General features: G+C 44.0%; 2 protein-coding genes across 2 annotated transcripts; one reads left to right on the forward strand and one right to left on the reverse strand.

The window, feature by feature from the left end:
- Nucleotides 1-8,742: 8,742 nt before the first annotated feature.
- Nucleotides 8,743-11,459, forward strand: LOC149358152 (uncharacterized). Its single transcript, XM_089578034.1, has 2 exons — nucleotides 8,743-9,029; nucleotides 10,728-11,459. Exons 1-2 carry the CDS (start codon nucleotides 8,743-8,745, stop codon nucleotides 11,008-11,010), a joined length of 570 nt encoding a protein of 189 aa, XP_089434160.1. The 3' UTR covers nucleotides 11,011-11,459.
- Nucleotides 11,460-15,278: 3,819 nt separating this feature from the next.
- LOC149358153 (uncharacterized) lies at nucleotides 15,279-17,517 on the reverse strand. The gene is made up of 2 exons (XM_089578035.1): nucleotides 17,231-17,517; nucleotides 15,279-15,573 (listed from the first exon to the last, which is right to left on the reverse strand). The coding sequence occupies exons 1-2, from the start codon at nucleotides 17,515-17,517 to the stop codon at nucleotides 15,279-15,281; spliced, it is 582 nt and encodes a 193-aa protein (XP_089434161.1).
- Between the last annotated feature and the right edge of the window lie 659 nt (nucleotides 17,518-18,176).

Consider the following 18,176-nt stretch of genomic DNA (forward strand, 5'->3'; position numbering starts at 1 on the left):
ACACAACATGGATGTGTTTTGCCTCAGACTGTCCGACGCGGACGTAGAAGATTCATACGCGCATTTCTTCTCGCACATTTCACACCAGAACAAGAATGATGCTTCAACGAGCCCACAGACACACTCACCAGGAGGAGGTTGACGCGTGCAAACTAGAAATTTCTTGCCATTTGTCTCCTTTGGCTTCCCATTTTTCATTGACTCATGTTCGTCTTTCGAACGCTTGAATCTTTAGTGGCTGAGAAAAGCTGCCTAATTATTGAGACCCCTCTATTAGCATGTATTCTTAGCGTATTTCAGAACGAAAAGGGTTCAACGTCAAAATGAAAACGGTAGGTGCAACGTTAAGAGACGGAGAGGGCAGAGTGGGTCAGGGATCAAGTACGGAATAATGACATCCTAGTCTAAATGAAGAGGCAGCAATGGGCTTGGGCACTGCGCGTAATGCAAAGGCGATATACTCGATGGTCCTTAAGTGAAACAGACTGGACTCCAAGGGAAGGAAAGCGACAGTAGGAGGGGGCTGCAGCACGTTAGGCGGGCGGATTAGAAATCAAGTTTTGGGGATAGGGTGGCCCTAGCTGTGACAGGAGAGAGTTAATTGGAGAGATATTAAGGAGAAAGCCTTTAATGGGTCATACTGCCGTCCGTTAAGAAAACGTGTCACACGCGTTTAACTCGGGAACGAAAAAAGATAGAAGATATCCAATAGTTGCTTCAGATAGAGGAAGCAAAAATGAACCTAGAAGCCAGGTGTGCTGACTGTAGTTTAATTAGTTACTTAATTATAGGCAAAAATGTAGGAATTGCATCGAAATAGCGCGGACGTCGCTTTAGCCACGGGAACGGTGTGATCTAACATCCACCGGCAGTCGTCACGACGTAGTGAACATTGTCACAGAATGGTTTAGAAAGGCGTTGGATTTGTGTCAAATTAGATGAAGAAATGTGTAATTAAGCATACTTAACACTTATGATCCCCGAAAGATGTACAATTTGGGTATCGATATAGCCGCGGGAACGGTGTGACGTCAATTCACTGGAAGTCGTGCGGCATTGTGTCATCGGCTTTCGGCTCTCAACACTTTAGTTGCCAAATCATCCACGCAGTTTTTGGAGAGGCCTTTGTCCTGCAGTGGGCGTAGTCAGGCTGATGATGATGATGGCAACACGACGCATTGAGAGCGTAGCTAGTGTGAAATGGATGAACTTTCGTGTTCCTTTGACTTAGATGTATATGTATACGATTGCCATGCCGAATCTCGAAAGCAGTTCATTTCATTTCTCTTTTCGTATAGTGTTTGGCGGCAGAATACTTTAAATTTTCTTTATATTATTGTTGACCAGACAAATACATCATTTAGTGATTTAATCTGATCATGATATGGACCCCGCAGGCCTCCTCTTGTTGCATTATGTGATGACCGAAACCACATAACGCAACAAAGTTGACAATGATGATGAATTCTTATGGCCCAAGGGCATCTGCGGCCAAAGTCCGCCATGGCACATGGTTTTCTCGTATTGCTCAAGGTGGGGTCAAAGACCCTTTTCCCAAGTATTTCGCCCTGAATAAGCCGAGCACCAGGTCAGGGTAAAAGCTTGCACCCATTGTGTCAGCGGTGGGTACCCGGATGGGTACAGGGGATCGAACCCCGCACCTCCCGCATGTGAGGCGGATGCTCAAGCCACTAGGCCACCGCTGCTTTACATGGAACAAGGTAAACGCTAAGGTTAACATTAGTTTGGTCAGTTTGCTTAAAACAATCTAAGGTGAACGCTTAGCTTGAGCTAATCATTTTTATAACCCTGATCCCAAACCAAATTGCTACGAAATACTCTTGAAGAATGACAAAAATATAGCTCGTATTAACCAAGCGAAGAATCAAGAGTAAAGTATTCTTGTTCTGGCTTATTAAGGAAACTAACAAGCAAAAATATGCTTTCAAATTTTTTTTTTTTTACGACAGTGCCATTGTGCTAGCTAAAATAAAATCAGACGGTCTCAGTTCGAAGTCAAATTCGTGACCGTTGCTCTTTTCAACGGAAAGTATATACTAACGGTAACTGAACGGAACATGTTCGACATTAGGCATATAATTTTTTACCTTAAAACAAAATGATGCAACAGTTTATTGTTGGTCTAGAACCGCCAGGTATTAAAGGCCTTTCAGGTAAGTTGCAAAGAAAGTCGACAGTGACAGTTTCTTTCCATCATAAAGTCGGCATTTTTCAGCATTTTTAAATTCTAGATGATCTTACTTCCTAATTAAAAAACACTAGACCAGTGAATAAGTACGAATGATTTCTGACGACAGTCAGAAAGACCGATTAATAGTGAGAAAAATTTCTGCCTCAAGTTCTTACTTCTTGTCCCATTATTTCATTAAAAGTCCAGTTATTCGATGCATTAATTTTTAAACAATGCTTGCGATTTTTTGCTGCGCATTTCCAACAGTCAAAAAATGTTTTTGAACCTGTGCCACCAAAAAACATATAATTACCTGCAAATTGTTTAATTTCACAAAATTTAATTTTATTCTCTGCTTACATTCAAACGAGATTTTGCGAAATCGCAAAAGCGACGTTGTACACCTCTTGCGATATGTGCTTTATTTTTGAAGAAAACTGCAGTGTTTTGTACACAAAAAAATTTCATTCCTGTGTGCCGACATGTTTGCCCATCATATACGCAAACTCCATTTAAAGCAATAAATAATCATGAGAACCCCAGTGTAGGGCTTCTCCTTGGCGCACGTTTCCTTCCAAGACGTTCCCACCTGCCCCGCACCATGCTGTCACGTGATCCACATTACCAGTTCCAGTAGGTGGGCCTTCGGTTCAACGCTAACACTCGTTTAGTAGACGCTCCCGCTAAGCGATGCGCATGTGAAAGGCGGATGGCACCACTCCGACGTGTCTTGCCGACTCGGGCTTAATGACAACAAAACACGGCAAAGCATGCATGCATTTACGTAGAAGGGCAGGGAAGGCATGGCAGAGATTACGCAACAAATTTCACAGCGTCCACACCACAGCTGAGGTGTAGTTGCTGATTACAGGGCATAGTGTTCAATCCTAACTTCTTTCTCTTTGTCTTCATTACGTCAGGCGACGCTGAGTTCTTTCCTTTCTGCCAAGCATCGCGACAGTCGACAGTACGGTGCCTCCAAACAGTGCGTTGCGGACGGGAATCAGGCGTCCGCATTGTGACCTACTTCGACAGAACCGGGCCTTACGAGCCCAGACAGGCTAAGCTACGAGAAGCCGCGTGCCTCCCCAAGCAGGAGAGATAATTGGCCCTATATTGGAAACGTACTGGCAAATGCTGGTCCTGCAAGGACCATGCATAGTGAAACCATCCATTTGCAAGATTGGGCTGATTACCTGTTCTCCTTGGGTCACGTGATTTTTTTCGTCTTTTGAATATCGCGGGAGAGAGTGCATTGTGGGGTGGAGCTCCTGCGAAATCTGAGCGTTGTCTCTGCCCTTCAGGATGCCTGATGAGCGGCGAGGCCTAGGTTGGCCTTTCTACGCCGCACTAGGAACGTCTAAAGCGCTCACTTGAATCGTAAACACATCACTTTGATGCAGTTTGTAGGGAGCGTCGGACGCCCCTTTGCCCGGTGGTTGATGTAGTTAGGATGATGATGATAGGTCCACAATGTGAACATGGGAGGGTTAGCAGACGCCTGTAGCTTTCTGTACTCTTTCTCTAACGCAAGCCGGCAAAATCTTTCGCTTTTTAGAAAAAACATGACAGCATGAGGAACACTCTCGCTATTGTAAATTAATTACAATTACGAAAATGTCGTCGAGTCGAGAACCTTATATCGGATTAGTGGAGGCAATTTTTACCCGACAAAACGCTTAGATTTCAGCTGTATGAGGGCGCTGGTGCATATTCGCAAGCGCCAAAAGAGGACGACGAGGCAGCTATCGCGAGACCGCTTAGAGGCGAACGTTGCCGCTGCAACACAGCAGGAAAACCACTCTTCTCAGTTGACGTATGGTGAGTTACAACTCCGTTCTGTTTTTTCCTTATTGCTGACTCCCCGTGAGGAGCACCTGAGCTAGTATTTTCTTTAGGCTTGAGCGTTTTTTCGTCCGGTTGGTCTCTGGGGTTAGTGATGTCCACGGAAGCTTCCTATAACGTCGAGTGTTTGAACAAAGCTCTCAACATTATCAGATCACGATTCCGCGCGCTTCTTTAGTAAGCTAAACAGTGCAATGTCTGAATCATTGCGTTGTAAGGAATATTAAGGCAGGGGACATCGACAGTGCCATATAAAAACTCCTGTCGCCGGTGGCCCCCTTACGAAAAAAGTTTTAAACAGCCTATAGAGTGTCTGTAGACTTCTGTCTATAAAGTCTATAGACTGTCTATGGACAAATTATAGAGAACAGACTATAGGCAATACAAATGCCATAGACAGTTTACAGACAATCTATAGATTTATGCCACACACTTGTAGTAGACTTTTGTCTATAGAGTCTATAGACTACGAATAGACAAAATGCAATATCTATAGGAAGTCAATAGTGTCAATAAGAAGCCTATAGACTGTCTATAGACAATTTTTATAACGGCGCAGCTGCAGTTTAATATTACAAAAAATCATTGCCGAAAGATTAATGTGCGCTAGACCAAACGAGCGTCGGCATGTCTCCGAATGAGACTGACAGAACGAATATCCTGTGTTTAGAAAAAATTTTATTTACATATGTACACATCCCAAGGTTACTACATACATTCACATTTACAAGAACACATGACACATGTAAGGCGAGCCAATTAAAGAGGTACCATAAACATTTCTAAGTAACTAACAGGAATGGGCGATGTAAAATAGGAATGCATATATACCGATTGTCAGAAGAGCGAAAAGGCAATAACTGGACATTAAAACATTGAAAAGGATACTTTAGCGCCAGTTTGGCCTAAAAACCAAGACAATACGACCGTTATTTACAGAAATAAATGGGCATGACCACTGTCGGAGAAACTCTTCCTCACCCAAGAAAAAGAGTTCCTCGGGCAAAAAACTGATCAGCTCACGTCGGAGACGGCCGAGAATTGGCCACACAGCGCGGCGTCGAAAGCCACTAGCGACCGCGGCGCATCGACTGCGCCATAAACTAAAAAGACCTGCAACTATTAACAGGCGAGCAAAACGGCCGCTGGGGAAGCGGCCGCGGGAGACGAAGCACGAAATGCCCTGCCCACGAAATCCCGCATGGAACGAATATCCTGAACGATTCTATTCTCCTCTCCCGAACGCTAGCCACCCAATCTTGAGACGAAAACCGCTATGGAGAGGCCACGGGCGTGAGAAATGCAGCAAGTGTTCTCAATTGGAACAGTGGCACTTGCGCTTGATGAGAAATGGGCAGAAGAAAAGAAAACGCGAAAAAGAGCAATCCGTCTGCTCGCACAGCATTTTTTTCTAAACTAGTAATAATAATTAAAGGAGCAAGATCTTACCCTACAAAACCACTGCGATGGTACCGTTGTCATTGTCAAGGAACTAGAGGGTATCTATGCTTCTGACGTTTAGCTTTACTAAAAGGTTGCTTCCAGGAAAGCCAGCCTGGGCACTGGCTCTCACACGACACTTCAAAATTTTCGTTATTTTTTATTCTTAAAATACTGAGAGGGACACTAGGCCAACGTATCGGGCGGCATGAAACTTCATAAAGCTACCTCGCTGTTGTGCGGTAAGCCAGATCTTATGGTAATAGGTTCTAGTCGGCAACGTTACGCGTAAAAAAATACTGTTCGGCAATGCTGTGCTGCCGTAGTGTGGTGGAAGCTTTAATTTTTGAACATTTCGGGAGGAAACGTAATGGATGCAAGTAACTGGAGGCACTAATTCTTGTTCGATTACGAAAAATAGAAAAATATCATTTTTCGACGTTAAAATAACGGGGAACGGTGGTTTTTTTTTTTTGTCTGCAGTGCTGAGAATTTATAAAGCTTCCTCACCACAAATCATGGCGCAACAGATTGTATATGCTCACATGTCCAACATTCTTCTACAAAAATTTGTGAATATTGGAAAATTGCAAGGTGCTGTTAAGGACATATTGAAGCTAATGGTCCATTCTTCCCATGTGTAGAAAATCTTGCTTTAAAAGTTTTTCCACCGTTCGCATCGAGTAGTTAAAGGTGCAGTGAAGAGGAATCTGAACTCGTCCTTTTGCCGCGGGAACTCGATCTACACGTTCCGAGCACTCTTAGAAACTTCGACTTATTGCCCTGTGTGGCTGATTTTCCTAATTAAATCGAATTAACGTCCGGCTCCCGCCTCTTTTTTTTTAAATCTCCCCGTGCGGTGGGCGGAGTCGAGCAACGAGTGGAGTGCCTTTCAGCCAGCTCCATGGAGGTTTTGCTTTCGCTTTATTTTGTTTTTTTAGGTTTACTTGAACAAATAGTTTCATTCGCAGATAATGTAGCTGCAAAACAAGCCCGCATAAATAAAAATACGCGCGGACTATTTGCTTTCGCGTATTACTACGTATTAGTCCGCCGATGGCAGAGCGGCAAGCCTCCACGGAGCTGGCTGAAAAGCACTGCACGCGTTGGCCGACTCCGTCCTACGTACGGAGAGAATTCAAAAAAAAAAAAAGCGGTAGCCGGACGTTAATCCGATTTAATTAGGGAAATCGCGCACACAGGGCAATTGCTCGAACTTTCTAAGAATGCTCGGAACGTGTAGATCGAGTTCCTGCGGAAAAAGGACGAATTCAGATTCCTCTTCACTCCACCTTTCAGATTGCTTTAGGAAGCCAATGGTGAACGCCGTTGCCGACGGCAAAACTTTAATAGCAAAAAATTGCAAGCCTGCGTGCTGACGGGACATAAGGAAATGTTACAATATATTAAAAATTGCGATCATAAAATCTTAACCGTTCAAAATTGCTTTTGTCCAGAACTGTTGGTTGTGATGGAAAGGAGCTCCTACAGCGATCATTTCCCTACCTTTAAGGAAGCTGTGCGATGGTGGTCCAACTTTCCGGAGCCCTTCACTACGGCGTCTCTCATAGCCTGAGTCGCTTTGCGACATTAAACCCCAATGAAAAACAAACAAACAATGAAACAAAGCAGCGATGCAGGAGTAATTTTCCTAAACCGCTCTCATTTTTTCGTCCAGCTCAAACAATCCCGGACGCTGTGCACCACAAGAATGGGACATCGTGAGATGCAACTTAGGCGACTGGGCTGTGTCCGACTGGCCAACCTAGAGGCAGCCAGGAGTCCCTTCTCGGGACGAAAGATCGACTACCGTGCGCCCTGTTCCGCTTCGGCAATCACCACATGCCACGTTGCCCGGCAGCTTTCCCTGTGGAATGAATTCCTCTTGTACGTCCATCTTGAACTGCGCATCTCGCCAAGATCAAACGGCCAGCTCAGCTTATCCAGAACTGAAGTCGACGGCTTCCGTCTTTACGAGTTAAACCAGACTCGGGCACACCAGGGCGCCACCCTGGTTTATTGGCTTCTCCACCATCATCACTGCGTGGTGTCGTTCGAAGCACATCCTGATATTCCGAGGACGTACCCGGACATATTTGCCCGCATTCTTTACTCAAACAGAACCCTGAAGTCACTGAACCTTGATGTTCTACGCACAGGCTTTCTTGAAGACTTTCGCCTGGCCGTGCCCAAACTGAATCACTTGGAAAAACTTGTATGCACCTCAAATGAATCTTGCCCTGCAAAGCTTCTTGCTGCGATCTCTAAACTCCTCCGCACCACCACTTCGCTGACTGACCTGAACACATCTGCTGAATGCATAGACGGCCACCGGGCGGAAATGACATTCTTCGAAGCCCTCACTGCGAACTCGACCCTGCGGGTTCTTAGTCTTCGGTACGACGCTAGATGCGGCCCATACAAACGCGCTTTTGAAGATTACCTAAAAACCAGTGTCACACTAACGAGTCTAAAAATTGTGGCTGCATCCGAAGCTGAGTCGCAGTCGTGGCTAAACAGCATTTTGAGAGCGTTAACCGTCAACAGATCTCTGACTTGCGTAACGCTAAACAATTTTAAATTTGATCACATTTGCGTCGATGCCTTGACAAAGGTCTTCGTAAAAAATACGATGTTAAGCATCCTGCACTTCGGGTCGTTAACAGCAGTGTCACCACGTAAGCGCAGGATTGTAGGTGAGAAGTGTGTCGATGCAATCGCACTCAACGAATCTCTCGAAGAGCTCAGCCTACCGCTTGACATTTGGGGGCCTGCCTTGTGGAAACATCTTTTTAAGGCACTACCACCGCAGAGAGCGTTAAAGATCAATATTCTCTCATCTGTGGGAAACGCACCGCTATTGAAAAACGTCTGCAGACTCCTCATGGGAAGTGGCGCTGAAGAGAAGGTTTGCCTGGGAACCTGCTTTTTTGATGAGAACACCACTCTTGACGATTGCAAAGCTTTCTCAGAAATCTGCCTATCCAACCGGGCACTCGGAGTGTTTGAGCACGCCCTTCTACAGCGCTTACCATCATTCAGTCGACTGAAAAAGATGAGCTTTATGATATCCCCATACGACCTAGACCATGCTTCTGCTATTGCTAACTACGTTGTAGTAACGCAGAAAGCTACGAACACTAAGCATATTCGTGGTGCCCTATTATGGGAGATTCGGAGACTTTCCCAGTAACTGGTTGACCAACATTTTCAAATCACTATCGCGAAATTCGAGCATCGTTGAACTGGAAATTTCCATGACTGACATGGATGTGGAAAATATGGTAGGAGTCGCTGACGCCGTCAAGGGAAGCTTGAACATCAGGCGACTCACCGTGTCGTTGACTCACCGTTTCTACTCACCTACAATATCAAACGTCTTTTTGCGTCGTTTCGCGGCGGACATTACAGCCAACTACAGGCTAACTCGAGTTGTTCTACAGACTGGGTTAGAACCCTGTGAAAACTGGTTCTCAATCGTGGACGCAGCTCGCAGGAACAGGACTCTCGTCAACCGTGCTCTACTGTTTGCGAGGGCTTCTGTGTTTGACAAGTAAGAAAATTTCGCGCTGTGGAACGACCCGCCTGCTTCTAGTTGATGAATCTATAGGCTAACTAAAATATTTTGCATGACTACCAAAATAAGTAACTTTTCCATGCAGTCAAAATTGTATAAATTTATCCTAGTGGCAAGTGTTATTGCAAAGTTCTTGAAAAATACCACACTTAATGCGCTCACGCTGTGAAAGCCGCGCTTGTAAAAAACAATGCAAATGCTTTAGCGTCGCAAGTGAAGACACTATCTAGGTAGGGAGCGTATAACCCCTCAAGAGCTACCGAGGTGCTCTTATTTTACTTACGTCCCGGAGACTTCGCATTTGGGCCCATAGCTCCTTAATAAATAGGTCTAGAGATCTCTCCCTTCAACGCCCTAGAAGTTTACACACTTGCTTACTGCGTACCGCACTTGGTCTGCCTACTGCCTTATTCCGGACAATTTCTATCAAGAACCTTTAATCCTTACTAAAGTATCTGGAAATCTCCGCCTTAAACTCACTAAAAGGTTCGACACACTTTGTCCGCCTACTGCCTTATCCCGGACAATTTATATTTAAGAACCCTTTTCCTCAATAAAAATATATGGAAATCTCCGCCTTAAACTCCCTAAAAGGTTCTACACACTTGGTCTGCCTACTGCCTTATCCCAAACAATTTATAATTAAGAACTCTTATTCCTTAATAAATAGAACTGGAAATCTCCGCCTTAAACTCACTAAAAGGTTCCACACACTTTGTCCGCCTACTGCCTTATCCCGGACAATTTATATTTAAGAACCCTTTTCCTCAATAAAAATATATGGAAATCTCCGCCTTAAACTCCCTAAAAGGTTCTACACACTTGGCCTGCCTACTGCCTTATCCCAAACAATTTATAATTAAGAACTCTTATTCCTTAATAAATAGAACTGGAAATCTCCGCCTTAAACTCACTAAAAGGTTCTACACACTTTGTCCGCCTACTGCCTTATCCCGGACAATTTATATTTAAGAACCCTTTTCCTCAATAAAAATATATGGAAATCTCCGCCTTAAACTCCCTAAAAGGTTCTACACACTTGGTCTGCCTACTGCCTTATCCCAAACAATTTATAATTAAGAACTCTTATTCCTTAATAAATAGAACTGGAAATCTCCGCCTTAAACTCACTAAAAGGTTCTACACACTTTGTCCGCCTACTGCCTTATCCCGGACAATTTATATTTAAGAACCCTTTTCCTCAATAAAAATATATGGAAATCTCCGCCTTAAACTCCCTAAAAGGTTCTACACACTTGGTCTGCCTACTGCCTTATCCCAAACAATTTATAATTAAGAACTCTTATTCCTTAATAAATAGAACTGGAAATCTCCGCCTTAAACTCACTAAAAGGTTCTACACACTTTGTCCGCCTACTGCCTTATCCCGGACAATTTATATTTAAGAACCCTTATTCCTTAATAAATAGAACTGTAAATCTCCGCCTTAAACTCACTAAAAGGTTCTACACACTTTGTCCGCCTACTGCCTTATCCAGCACAATATATATTTAAGAACCCTTGGTCTGCCTACTGCTTTATCCGGGATAATTTGTATTTAAGAACCCATAACCTTCGATAAAGAGGTCTGGAAATCTCTGCCTTAAACTCCCTAAAAGGTTTTACACACTTGGTCTGCCTACTGTCTTTATAACTGGTCGTACGGCTTCGCAGGTACTGTGCCACTTCTCTGGAGACAGTTTCCCAGCATGCAGCCCTCCTGCAAGAGTTTGCCGAGCTCGCAGCCGTTAGCGAAGCAGACGCAGCGGGGATGATCACGTCGGCACTGCGGTCCATCCAAGAGATGGACGACTTCATGCGGGTTGTTGGCGTCGTCAGGGAGAGAGTCGTCTGTCATCCTCGTGAGGACGGGAGGACGCAGCTGGATGACCTGAATACGGACTGTTGGCTGCATGTCAGGCAATACCTGAAGCTGGACGACGTCAAATATACTTGATCCGGCTCCTAAAAACAGTGGTCTGGTCATTTCCTGTGCTCCTTATTATTAATAATAAGTCTCGGGGTCTCTGCTCCGAATAATCAGACCAGCCGACTTGGATCGAATTGTCTAACTGCAATGGACAGTACGTGCTGCCAACTCCCAAACTTTCAGTCTTTCAAGGATAAATTTGGTCACAGCTCTAAGAATTAATTTACTATTGTGAACACAAATGTTAGAAGGCTCCGAAAACACTGGGAAGAGTTTAAGCTAACTGCCACATCATTAATCGGATTTGTTGACGTTTTCGTCCTGACAGAAATTAATGCTACAGATGCCTGCATGCACTCGTTTTCAGTACCAGGCTATCAGTGCCGTTTCGTAACGCGGCCTCGTCGACGAGGGGGCGGAATCGCTATCTTTGTAAGAGACACGTTTGACATTGCACCCATCGACGTGAACTTTGTTCATGCCTAATGCTTGGCGCTAACGATAACTTGTGGCTCTCGATGTCTGATCTTCGTAGCTTTTTATCGGCCACCTTGCAACAGTGTTACCCGTTTTCTATTGGAACTCGAGGAATTGCTGCGGTCATGGCATTCCGTGGAAGAACTATGCTTAGTATAGGAGACCTGAATATAAATACCTTGTGTCCTGCAGTGGGCTCCGTATCCGACTATTTGTCTCTCCCGCCATCGTATGGTGTTGAAAATATAACAGCTCCCACCCGTGAAGAAATAGCTGGTGGCCATTTAACAACGTCGTGTCTAGACCACATCGCCTTACGAGCCCCCAACTACTCATTTTCTTCTTGTGTTATTTTGCAACGTTTCGCGGACCACTATCTTGCCGTTTGCCGTTCATCACCATCTTTTCCTCTGCCAAATGCTCAGCGAACCACCACACCCAATAACTTAATTTACCTTACTGTAATCAACCAGAAGGTCTTAGATAACCTAATTAGCAGTTTTAATTGGATGGCCCTAAATAATTCCAATTCCCCGCAAGTAGTCTATACCATCTTCTGTAACCAAATAAAGAAGTTCGAAGGTAGTGCCAAGCGTGTCGTAATTAAGAAACGTAGAAAGGACTATATCTGGTTGACTGCGGACATAATGCATGCCATTTCATACCGAGACATGCTTTGGAAACGATGTAAACATCTCCCAAAAAATAAAAACCTACGTCTAGAGCACAATGCTGCAAGAATTAGGGTAGTAGCTTTAATAAGGTCCAACAAGCGCCAATTCTTTTTTCAAAAATTTCGCCAGTCGTCGAGGAATGCCGCAAAAACATGGTCCCTAATAAACCACCTTCGTGGTAAAAACGCGGCGAACCTTTCCCCGGTTTCCTTTATTCCAGGCGATTCGGTTGAGGTCGCAAATAGATTCAACCATTTGTTTGCACTTCCTTGCGGAAATGCATCCTCGTGTCAGGCCGTCCATTCCACGCTTGAAAATTCACTCCCAGCATCCGCTTTTCTTCCTAGAATTTCAGAAAATGAACTTTATGAAATAATTTTCAGCTTTAAGCGCAATAAGCCTCCTGGTATTGACGGTTTTTCAGCTAGTCTACTACGAGGAACTTTGCAGCGATATCCAATATTTTGCTCTTCATGTTAAACGGCTTTCTTGATACCGCGTGCATACCGAAAGAGCTTAAAACTGCGATAGTTAAGCCGCTTTTCCAAGGGGAACAAAAAGATGACGTGAAGAACTATCGACCCATTTCGATGTTGCCCATACTTTCCCATGTTATCGAAAAATTTCTTTTGAAAACCATGTCATCCTTTGTTTAAAAATTTTCGATTCTGTCGACTCGACAGTTCGGTTTCATTACTGGTAGTGGTACGGTAGCCCTTCTGGAGGAATTCTCGGATGAACTGTTTTCGGCTTTTGATCAAAATTTGTTTTCTGTTGCTTTGTTTCTAGACATATCTAAAGCCTTCGATACAGTTCATTACGGAATTCTTCTACAGAAACTCTATTCTAGCGGTTTCAGGGGTCCATTTTACGATGTCCTTAAGAACCATCTCACCGAGCGATCGCAAATGGTTGTTTTAGACGAGATGAAAAACGCAAGTGGTAAACTTCCTGTGAAGGCTGGTGTACCTCAGGGATCTATACTATCACCTTTACTCTTCAAGATATTTATTAATGATTTTACACACGCAATCTCAAAATGTCTAGTATTTCAGTACGCCATGACACGGTTTTGCTCTCAAAGCATTTTTCCTACGACATGGCCATCCTTAGTCTGCAGAATAGTGTCCACAAAGCCATGACCTGGTTCAGTGATAACTGTTTATAGGTTAACGCCTCAAAAACCCAACGTGTTTGCTTCAGATCCCCTTTAAAATTAACAGTAATAAACGCACCAGTTTTTCTACATAGCCACAACTGTCATCCCTGTCGATGCACGCCGGTCGCCTACACGAACTCGGTGAAATACCTGGGAGTATTCTTCGATAGTGATATGTCATGGCACAATCACCTATCGCATATCTGCAATAAGCTTAGGAGCGCTGCTTGGTTATTTTTCCACATTAAATATATCGTTCCCTTTCAAATAAAAAAAACTATTGCGCATGCTCTAGTCTACAGCACCCTCAGATATGGGATCACTGTTTTTGCTTTTTGCTCCACTCGATGGCAAAACCATGTTGATTCTTTGTTAAAGAACATATTAAGAAATATATCCTACAATACTCCAACAATCGCTAATCCTAACATCTTTTCTGCACTTCGTCTTCCATGCTTCTGGAATCTGTTCGTCCAAACTGTGGTTTTACGGCATATCTGGTTCAGTGAATTTAAAACAAGTTACACTGCCCCCCGAAGCCTTCGTAACAGTGTTCGCTTTGTTGTTCCGCGATCTTCAACAAGATTCGGCGAAGCTAGGCGTTGTGCTTATGTGCCGAAAATTTTGAATGATTTGCCAGATGATGTATTTTCGGTATCATCAAAAATGCATTAAAAAGCATGCTTGGTTCTTTGTAAAGTGTTCTCATTTCTGTAATCTGTACGCGTTGTCTGTTTCGATGTTTTTTTTTGTATATGTGTGTGCGGTTCACCACATGTTGACATTAATCGTCCTAACTGTTAACCATCATTCAACACTTTTTTTTTGTATGCTGATTTGAATTATTGCACCCTCGTCCGCTGACTTAGCCGGGCCTAGTCCCTCAAGCCACTGCTGGCTTTGACAGGCCCGCTCCTTGATCTATGTATTATTATGTGCAATAAAACATTTATTATTATTATTATTATTATTATTATTATTAGGAGCTGCTTGTTAAAAGAATTACAAAGCAAGGAAAAGATGTTGCTAGCCGCGGCATCTGCCACCGAAACCTGAAGCACATGAGCTACGGCTAGAGTGAGAAAAAGTTTAGGAAGAGGACAGGGAGAGGGAAAGAAAGGTTTGGTTTATGGTTTGGTTTATGGGGTTTAACGTCCCAAAGCGACTAAGGCTATGAGAGACGCCGTAGTGGAGGGCTCCGGAAATTTCGACCACCTGGGGTTCTTTAACGTGCACTGACATCGCACAGCACACGGGCCTCTAGAATTTCTCCTCCAAAGAAATTCTAGCCGCCGCGACCGGGATCGAACCCGCGTCTTTTGGGTCAGCAGCCGAGCACCATAACCGCTGAGCCACCGCGGCAAAGAAAGGGGGGAGCGATAGGAAGAACGGATAGGTGTATAGCGGCAACGTACACTATGTACAAACAAAAATATACTAAATAAGCTAATGAAGGCTCAGTATGTTTTATGAGGGAGGTTTCCACTTGACCCACTTGAACGTACCGCCCGCGGAAAAAGTGTAAGGATATACGACTAGAGCCGCACATAGAAATATACTAATACTTTCTGGTTAGATTAATGCGCTACTCCGTATTTGAAACTCAAACAGCCTTTTCTTCTTTTTTATTTAGTTTGGTTGCCTCGAGCGTTATACTTTCATGTAAAACCAGCTTTTGGAAACAGCAGGCTAGGATAAGACATGTCTCACACCTAAATAATATGCATATGAGGCGGAAATTCAAGGTCGCAACAAGAAAACACCGTGATCCATGTCAGAAAGATTCTTTATATGCAAGCAGCCAGCTGTTACGGGGGTTCTTTTTCTGAGCGCATGGCTGAGAATTGGTAAAGTGGCGAATTTCAAGCAACTTTTGCTTCACTTCCGCTTGTGTGCAGGTTGGCATAAATATGCTTATAAGCTGAAAACAAGTATCAGAAGAGAGACGCGGAGAACTGGACATGGAAATGACCAGACCACTGTTTTTAGGAGCTCGATCGAGGATACTTGACGTCGTCCAGCTTCAGGTATTGCCTGACATGCAGCCAACACTCCGTATTCAGATCATCCAGCTGCGTGTTCCCGTCCTCACGAGGATGACAGACGACTCTCTCCCGGACGACGCCAGCAGCCCGCATGAAGTCGTCCATCTCTTGGATGGACCGCAGTGCCGATGTGATCATCCCCGCTGCGTCGGCTTCGCTAACGGACGCGAGCTCGGCGAACTCTTGCAGGAGGGAAGCATGCTGGGAAACTGTCTCCAGAGCAGTGGCACAGTACCTGCGAAGCCGTACGACCAGTTATAAAGGCAGTAGGCAGGCCAAGTGGGTAGAACCTTTTAGGGAGTTTAAGGCGGATCTCCAGACCTTGTTATTAAGGAATAAGGCTTCTTAGTTATAAATTGTCCGGGATAATACAGCAGGCGCACAAAGGGTGTAGAAACTTTTAGAGAGTTTAAGGCGGAGATTTCCAGATCTTTTTATTAAGGAATAGAGGTTCCTAATTATAAATTGTCCGGGATAAGACAGTAGGCGGACAAAGTGTGTAGAACCTTTCAAGGAATAAGGGTTGGTAAATAGAAATTGTCCGGGATAAGGCAGTAGGCAGACCAGGTGTATAAAACCTTTTAGGGAGTTTAGGGGAGATTTCCAGACCTATTTATTAATGAATAAGGGTTGGTAAATAGAAATTGTCCGGGATAAGGCAGTAGGCAAACCAGGTGTATAAAACCTTTTAGGGAGTTTAGGGCGGATTTCCAGACCTATTTATTAAGGAATAAGAGTTGGTAAATAGAAATCGTCTGGGATAAGGCAGTAGGCAGACCAGGTGTATAAAACCTTTTAGGGAGTTTAAGGCATAGATTTCCATACCTATTTATAAAGGAATAACGGTTGGTAAATAGAAATTGTCCGGGATAAGGCAGTAGTCAGACCAAGTGTGTAAAATTTTTTAGGGGGTTTAAGGCAGTGTTTTCTAGACCTTTTTTTATTAGGGATTAACGGTTCTCAAATATAAATTCTCGTGGAGAAAGCAGTAGGAAGACCAAGAGTGTTGAAATTTTTAGGAACTTTAAGGCAGGCGTTTCCAGACCTCTTTATTAAGGGTTAAGTTTCCTTAAATACAAATTATCCAGGATAAGGCAGTAGGCACACGAAGTGTGTAAAAACTTGTAGGGGGGTTTAAGGCAGACATTTACTGGCCTTTTTATTAATCATTAAGGGTTCTTATTATCTATTGTCCGGAATAAGGCAGCAGGCAGACCAAGTGTGTAGAATATTTTAGGGAGTTTAAGGCAGAAATTTCTAGACCTATTTATTAAGGATTTAGGACTCAGATGCGAATTCTCCGTGACATATGTAAAATAAGAGCTCCTGGGTAGCAACAAAACTGTGCCTATTTTTGTGCTACACATTTTTGCTGAAGAACAGGGTAAATTGGAAAGATATGAGAAAGGCATTTTTCCTGCAGTGGGCGTAGTCAGGCTGATGATTATCATCATTTTACTGATGCCAATACAGTATTTCCGAGAAATTAACGCTCAGAAACGACAGCGACCGCTACCAGTTTTCAGCGAACAAATGAAGAATTGTCACAAAATAGTATCGAAAGCTCAGAACATCGTTATAAATTCAATGGGAACAATTCATGCACCTTGAGGTGTTATGCGCTCACTCTCCAGATAGTGCCTTCACTTGCAACGCTCAAGCATTTACTTTGTTTGCTTTTACAAGCACGGCTTACACAGCGTGAGCGCATAAGGTGTGGTATTTTTTCAAGAACTTTGGAATAACACTCTATACGAGAATAAATTTACACAGTTTTGACTGCATCGAACACTTATTTACTTATTTCGGTGGTCAGCAAAAACATTTTCGTTAGCCTGTAGATTCATTAACTAGAAGCGGGCAGGTCGTTCCACAGTGCGAAATTTACTCACTTGTCGAACACAGAATCCCTCGCAAACAGTAGAGCACGGTTGACGAGGGTCCTGTTCCTGCGAGCTGTGTCCATGATTGAGAACCAGTTTTCACATGGTTCTAACCCAGTCTGTAGAAGAACTCGAGTTAGCCTGTAGTTGGCTGCAATGTCCGCCGAGAAGCGACGCAAAAAGACGGTTGATCGTGCAGGTGGGTAGAAACGGTGAGCCAACGACACGGTGAGTCGCCTGATGTTCAAGCTTCCCTTGACGGCGTCAGCGATTCTTTTCATATTTTTCGCATCCATGTCAGTCACGGAAATTTCCAGTTCAACGATGCTGGAATTTCGCGAGAGTGATTCGAAAATGTTGGTCAACCAGATCCTGGGAAAGTCTCCGAATCTCCCATAATAGGGCACCACGAATATGCTTAGTGTTCGTAGCGTCTGCGTTGCTACAACGTAGTTAGCAATAGCATAAGCATGGTCTAGGTCATATGGGGATATCATAAAGCTGATCTTTTTCAGTCGACTGAATGATGGTAAGCGCTGTAGAAGGGCGTGCTCAAACACTCCGAGTGCCCGGTTGGATAGGCAGATTTCTGAGAAAGCTTTGCATTCGTCAAGAGTGGTGTTCTCATCAAAAAAGCAGGTTCCCAAGCAAACCTTCTCTTCTGCGCCACTTCCCATGAGGAGTCTGCAGACATTTTTCAATAGCGGTGCGTTTCCCACAGATGAGAGAATATTGATCTTTAACACTCTCTGCGGTGGTAGTGCATTAAAAAGATGTTTCCACAAGGCAGGTCCCCATATGTCAAGCGGTAGGCTGAGCTCTTCGAGAGATTCGTTGAGTGCGATTGCATCGACACACTTCTCACCTACAATCCGGCGCTGACGCGGTGACACTGCTGTTAACGACCCGAAGTGCAGGATGCTTAACACCGTATTTTTTACGAAGACCTTGGTCA

Source organism: Amblyomma mixtum, chromosome 3 (assembly GCF_055824585.1).
Source record: "Amblyomma mixtum isolate Tamu chromosome 3, ASM5582458v1, whole genome shotgun sequence".
Classification (NCBI taxonomy): domain Eukaryota; kingdom Metazoa; phylum Arthropoda; class Arachnida; order Ixodida; family Ixodidae; genus Amblyomma; species Amblyomma mixtum.

Bases quoted from the DNA above. Each gene is read 5' to 3' on its own strand.
- LOC149358153 (XM_089578035.1), bottom strand. From the start codon at position 17,517: ATGGATGCGAAAAATATGAAAAGAATCGCTGACGCCGTCAAGGGAAGC. The intron at 15,574-17,230 runs GTGAGTAAATTT...ACGGCTTCGCAG, and splicing joins AGGGATTCTGTGTTCGACAA to GTACTGTGCCACTGCTCTGG.
- LOC149358152 (XM_089578034.1), top strand. From the start codon at position 8,743: ATGGATGTGGAAAATATGGTAGGAGTCGCTGACGCCGTCAAGGGAAGC. The intron at 9,030-10,727 runs GTAAGAAAATTT...ACGGCTTCGCAG, and splicing joins AGGGCTTCTGTGTTTGACAA to GTACTGTGCCACTTCTCTGG.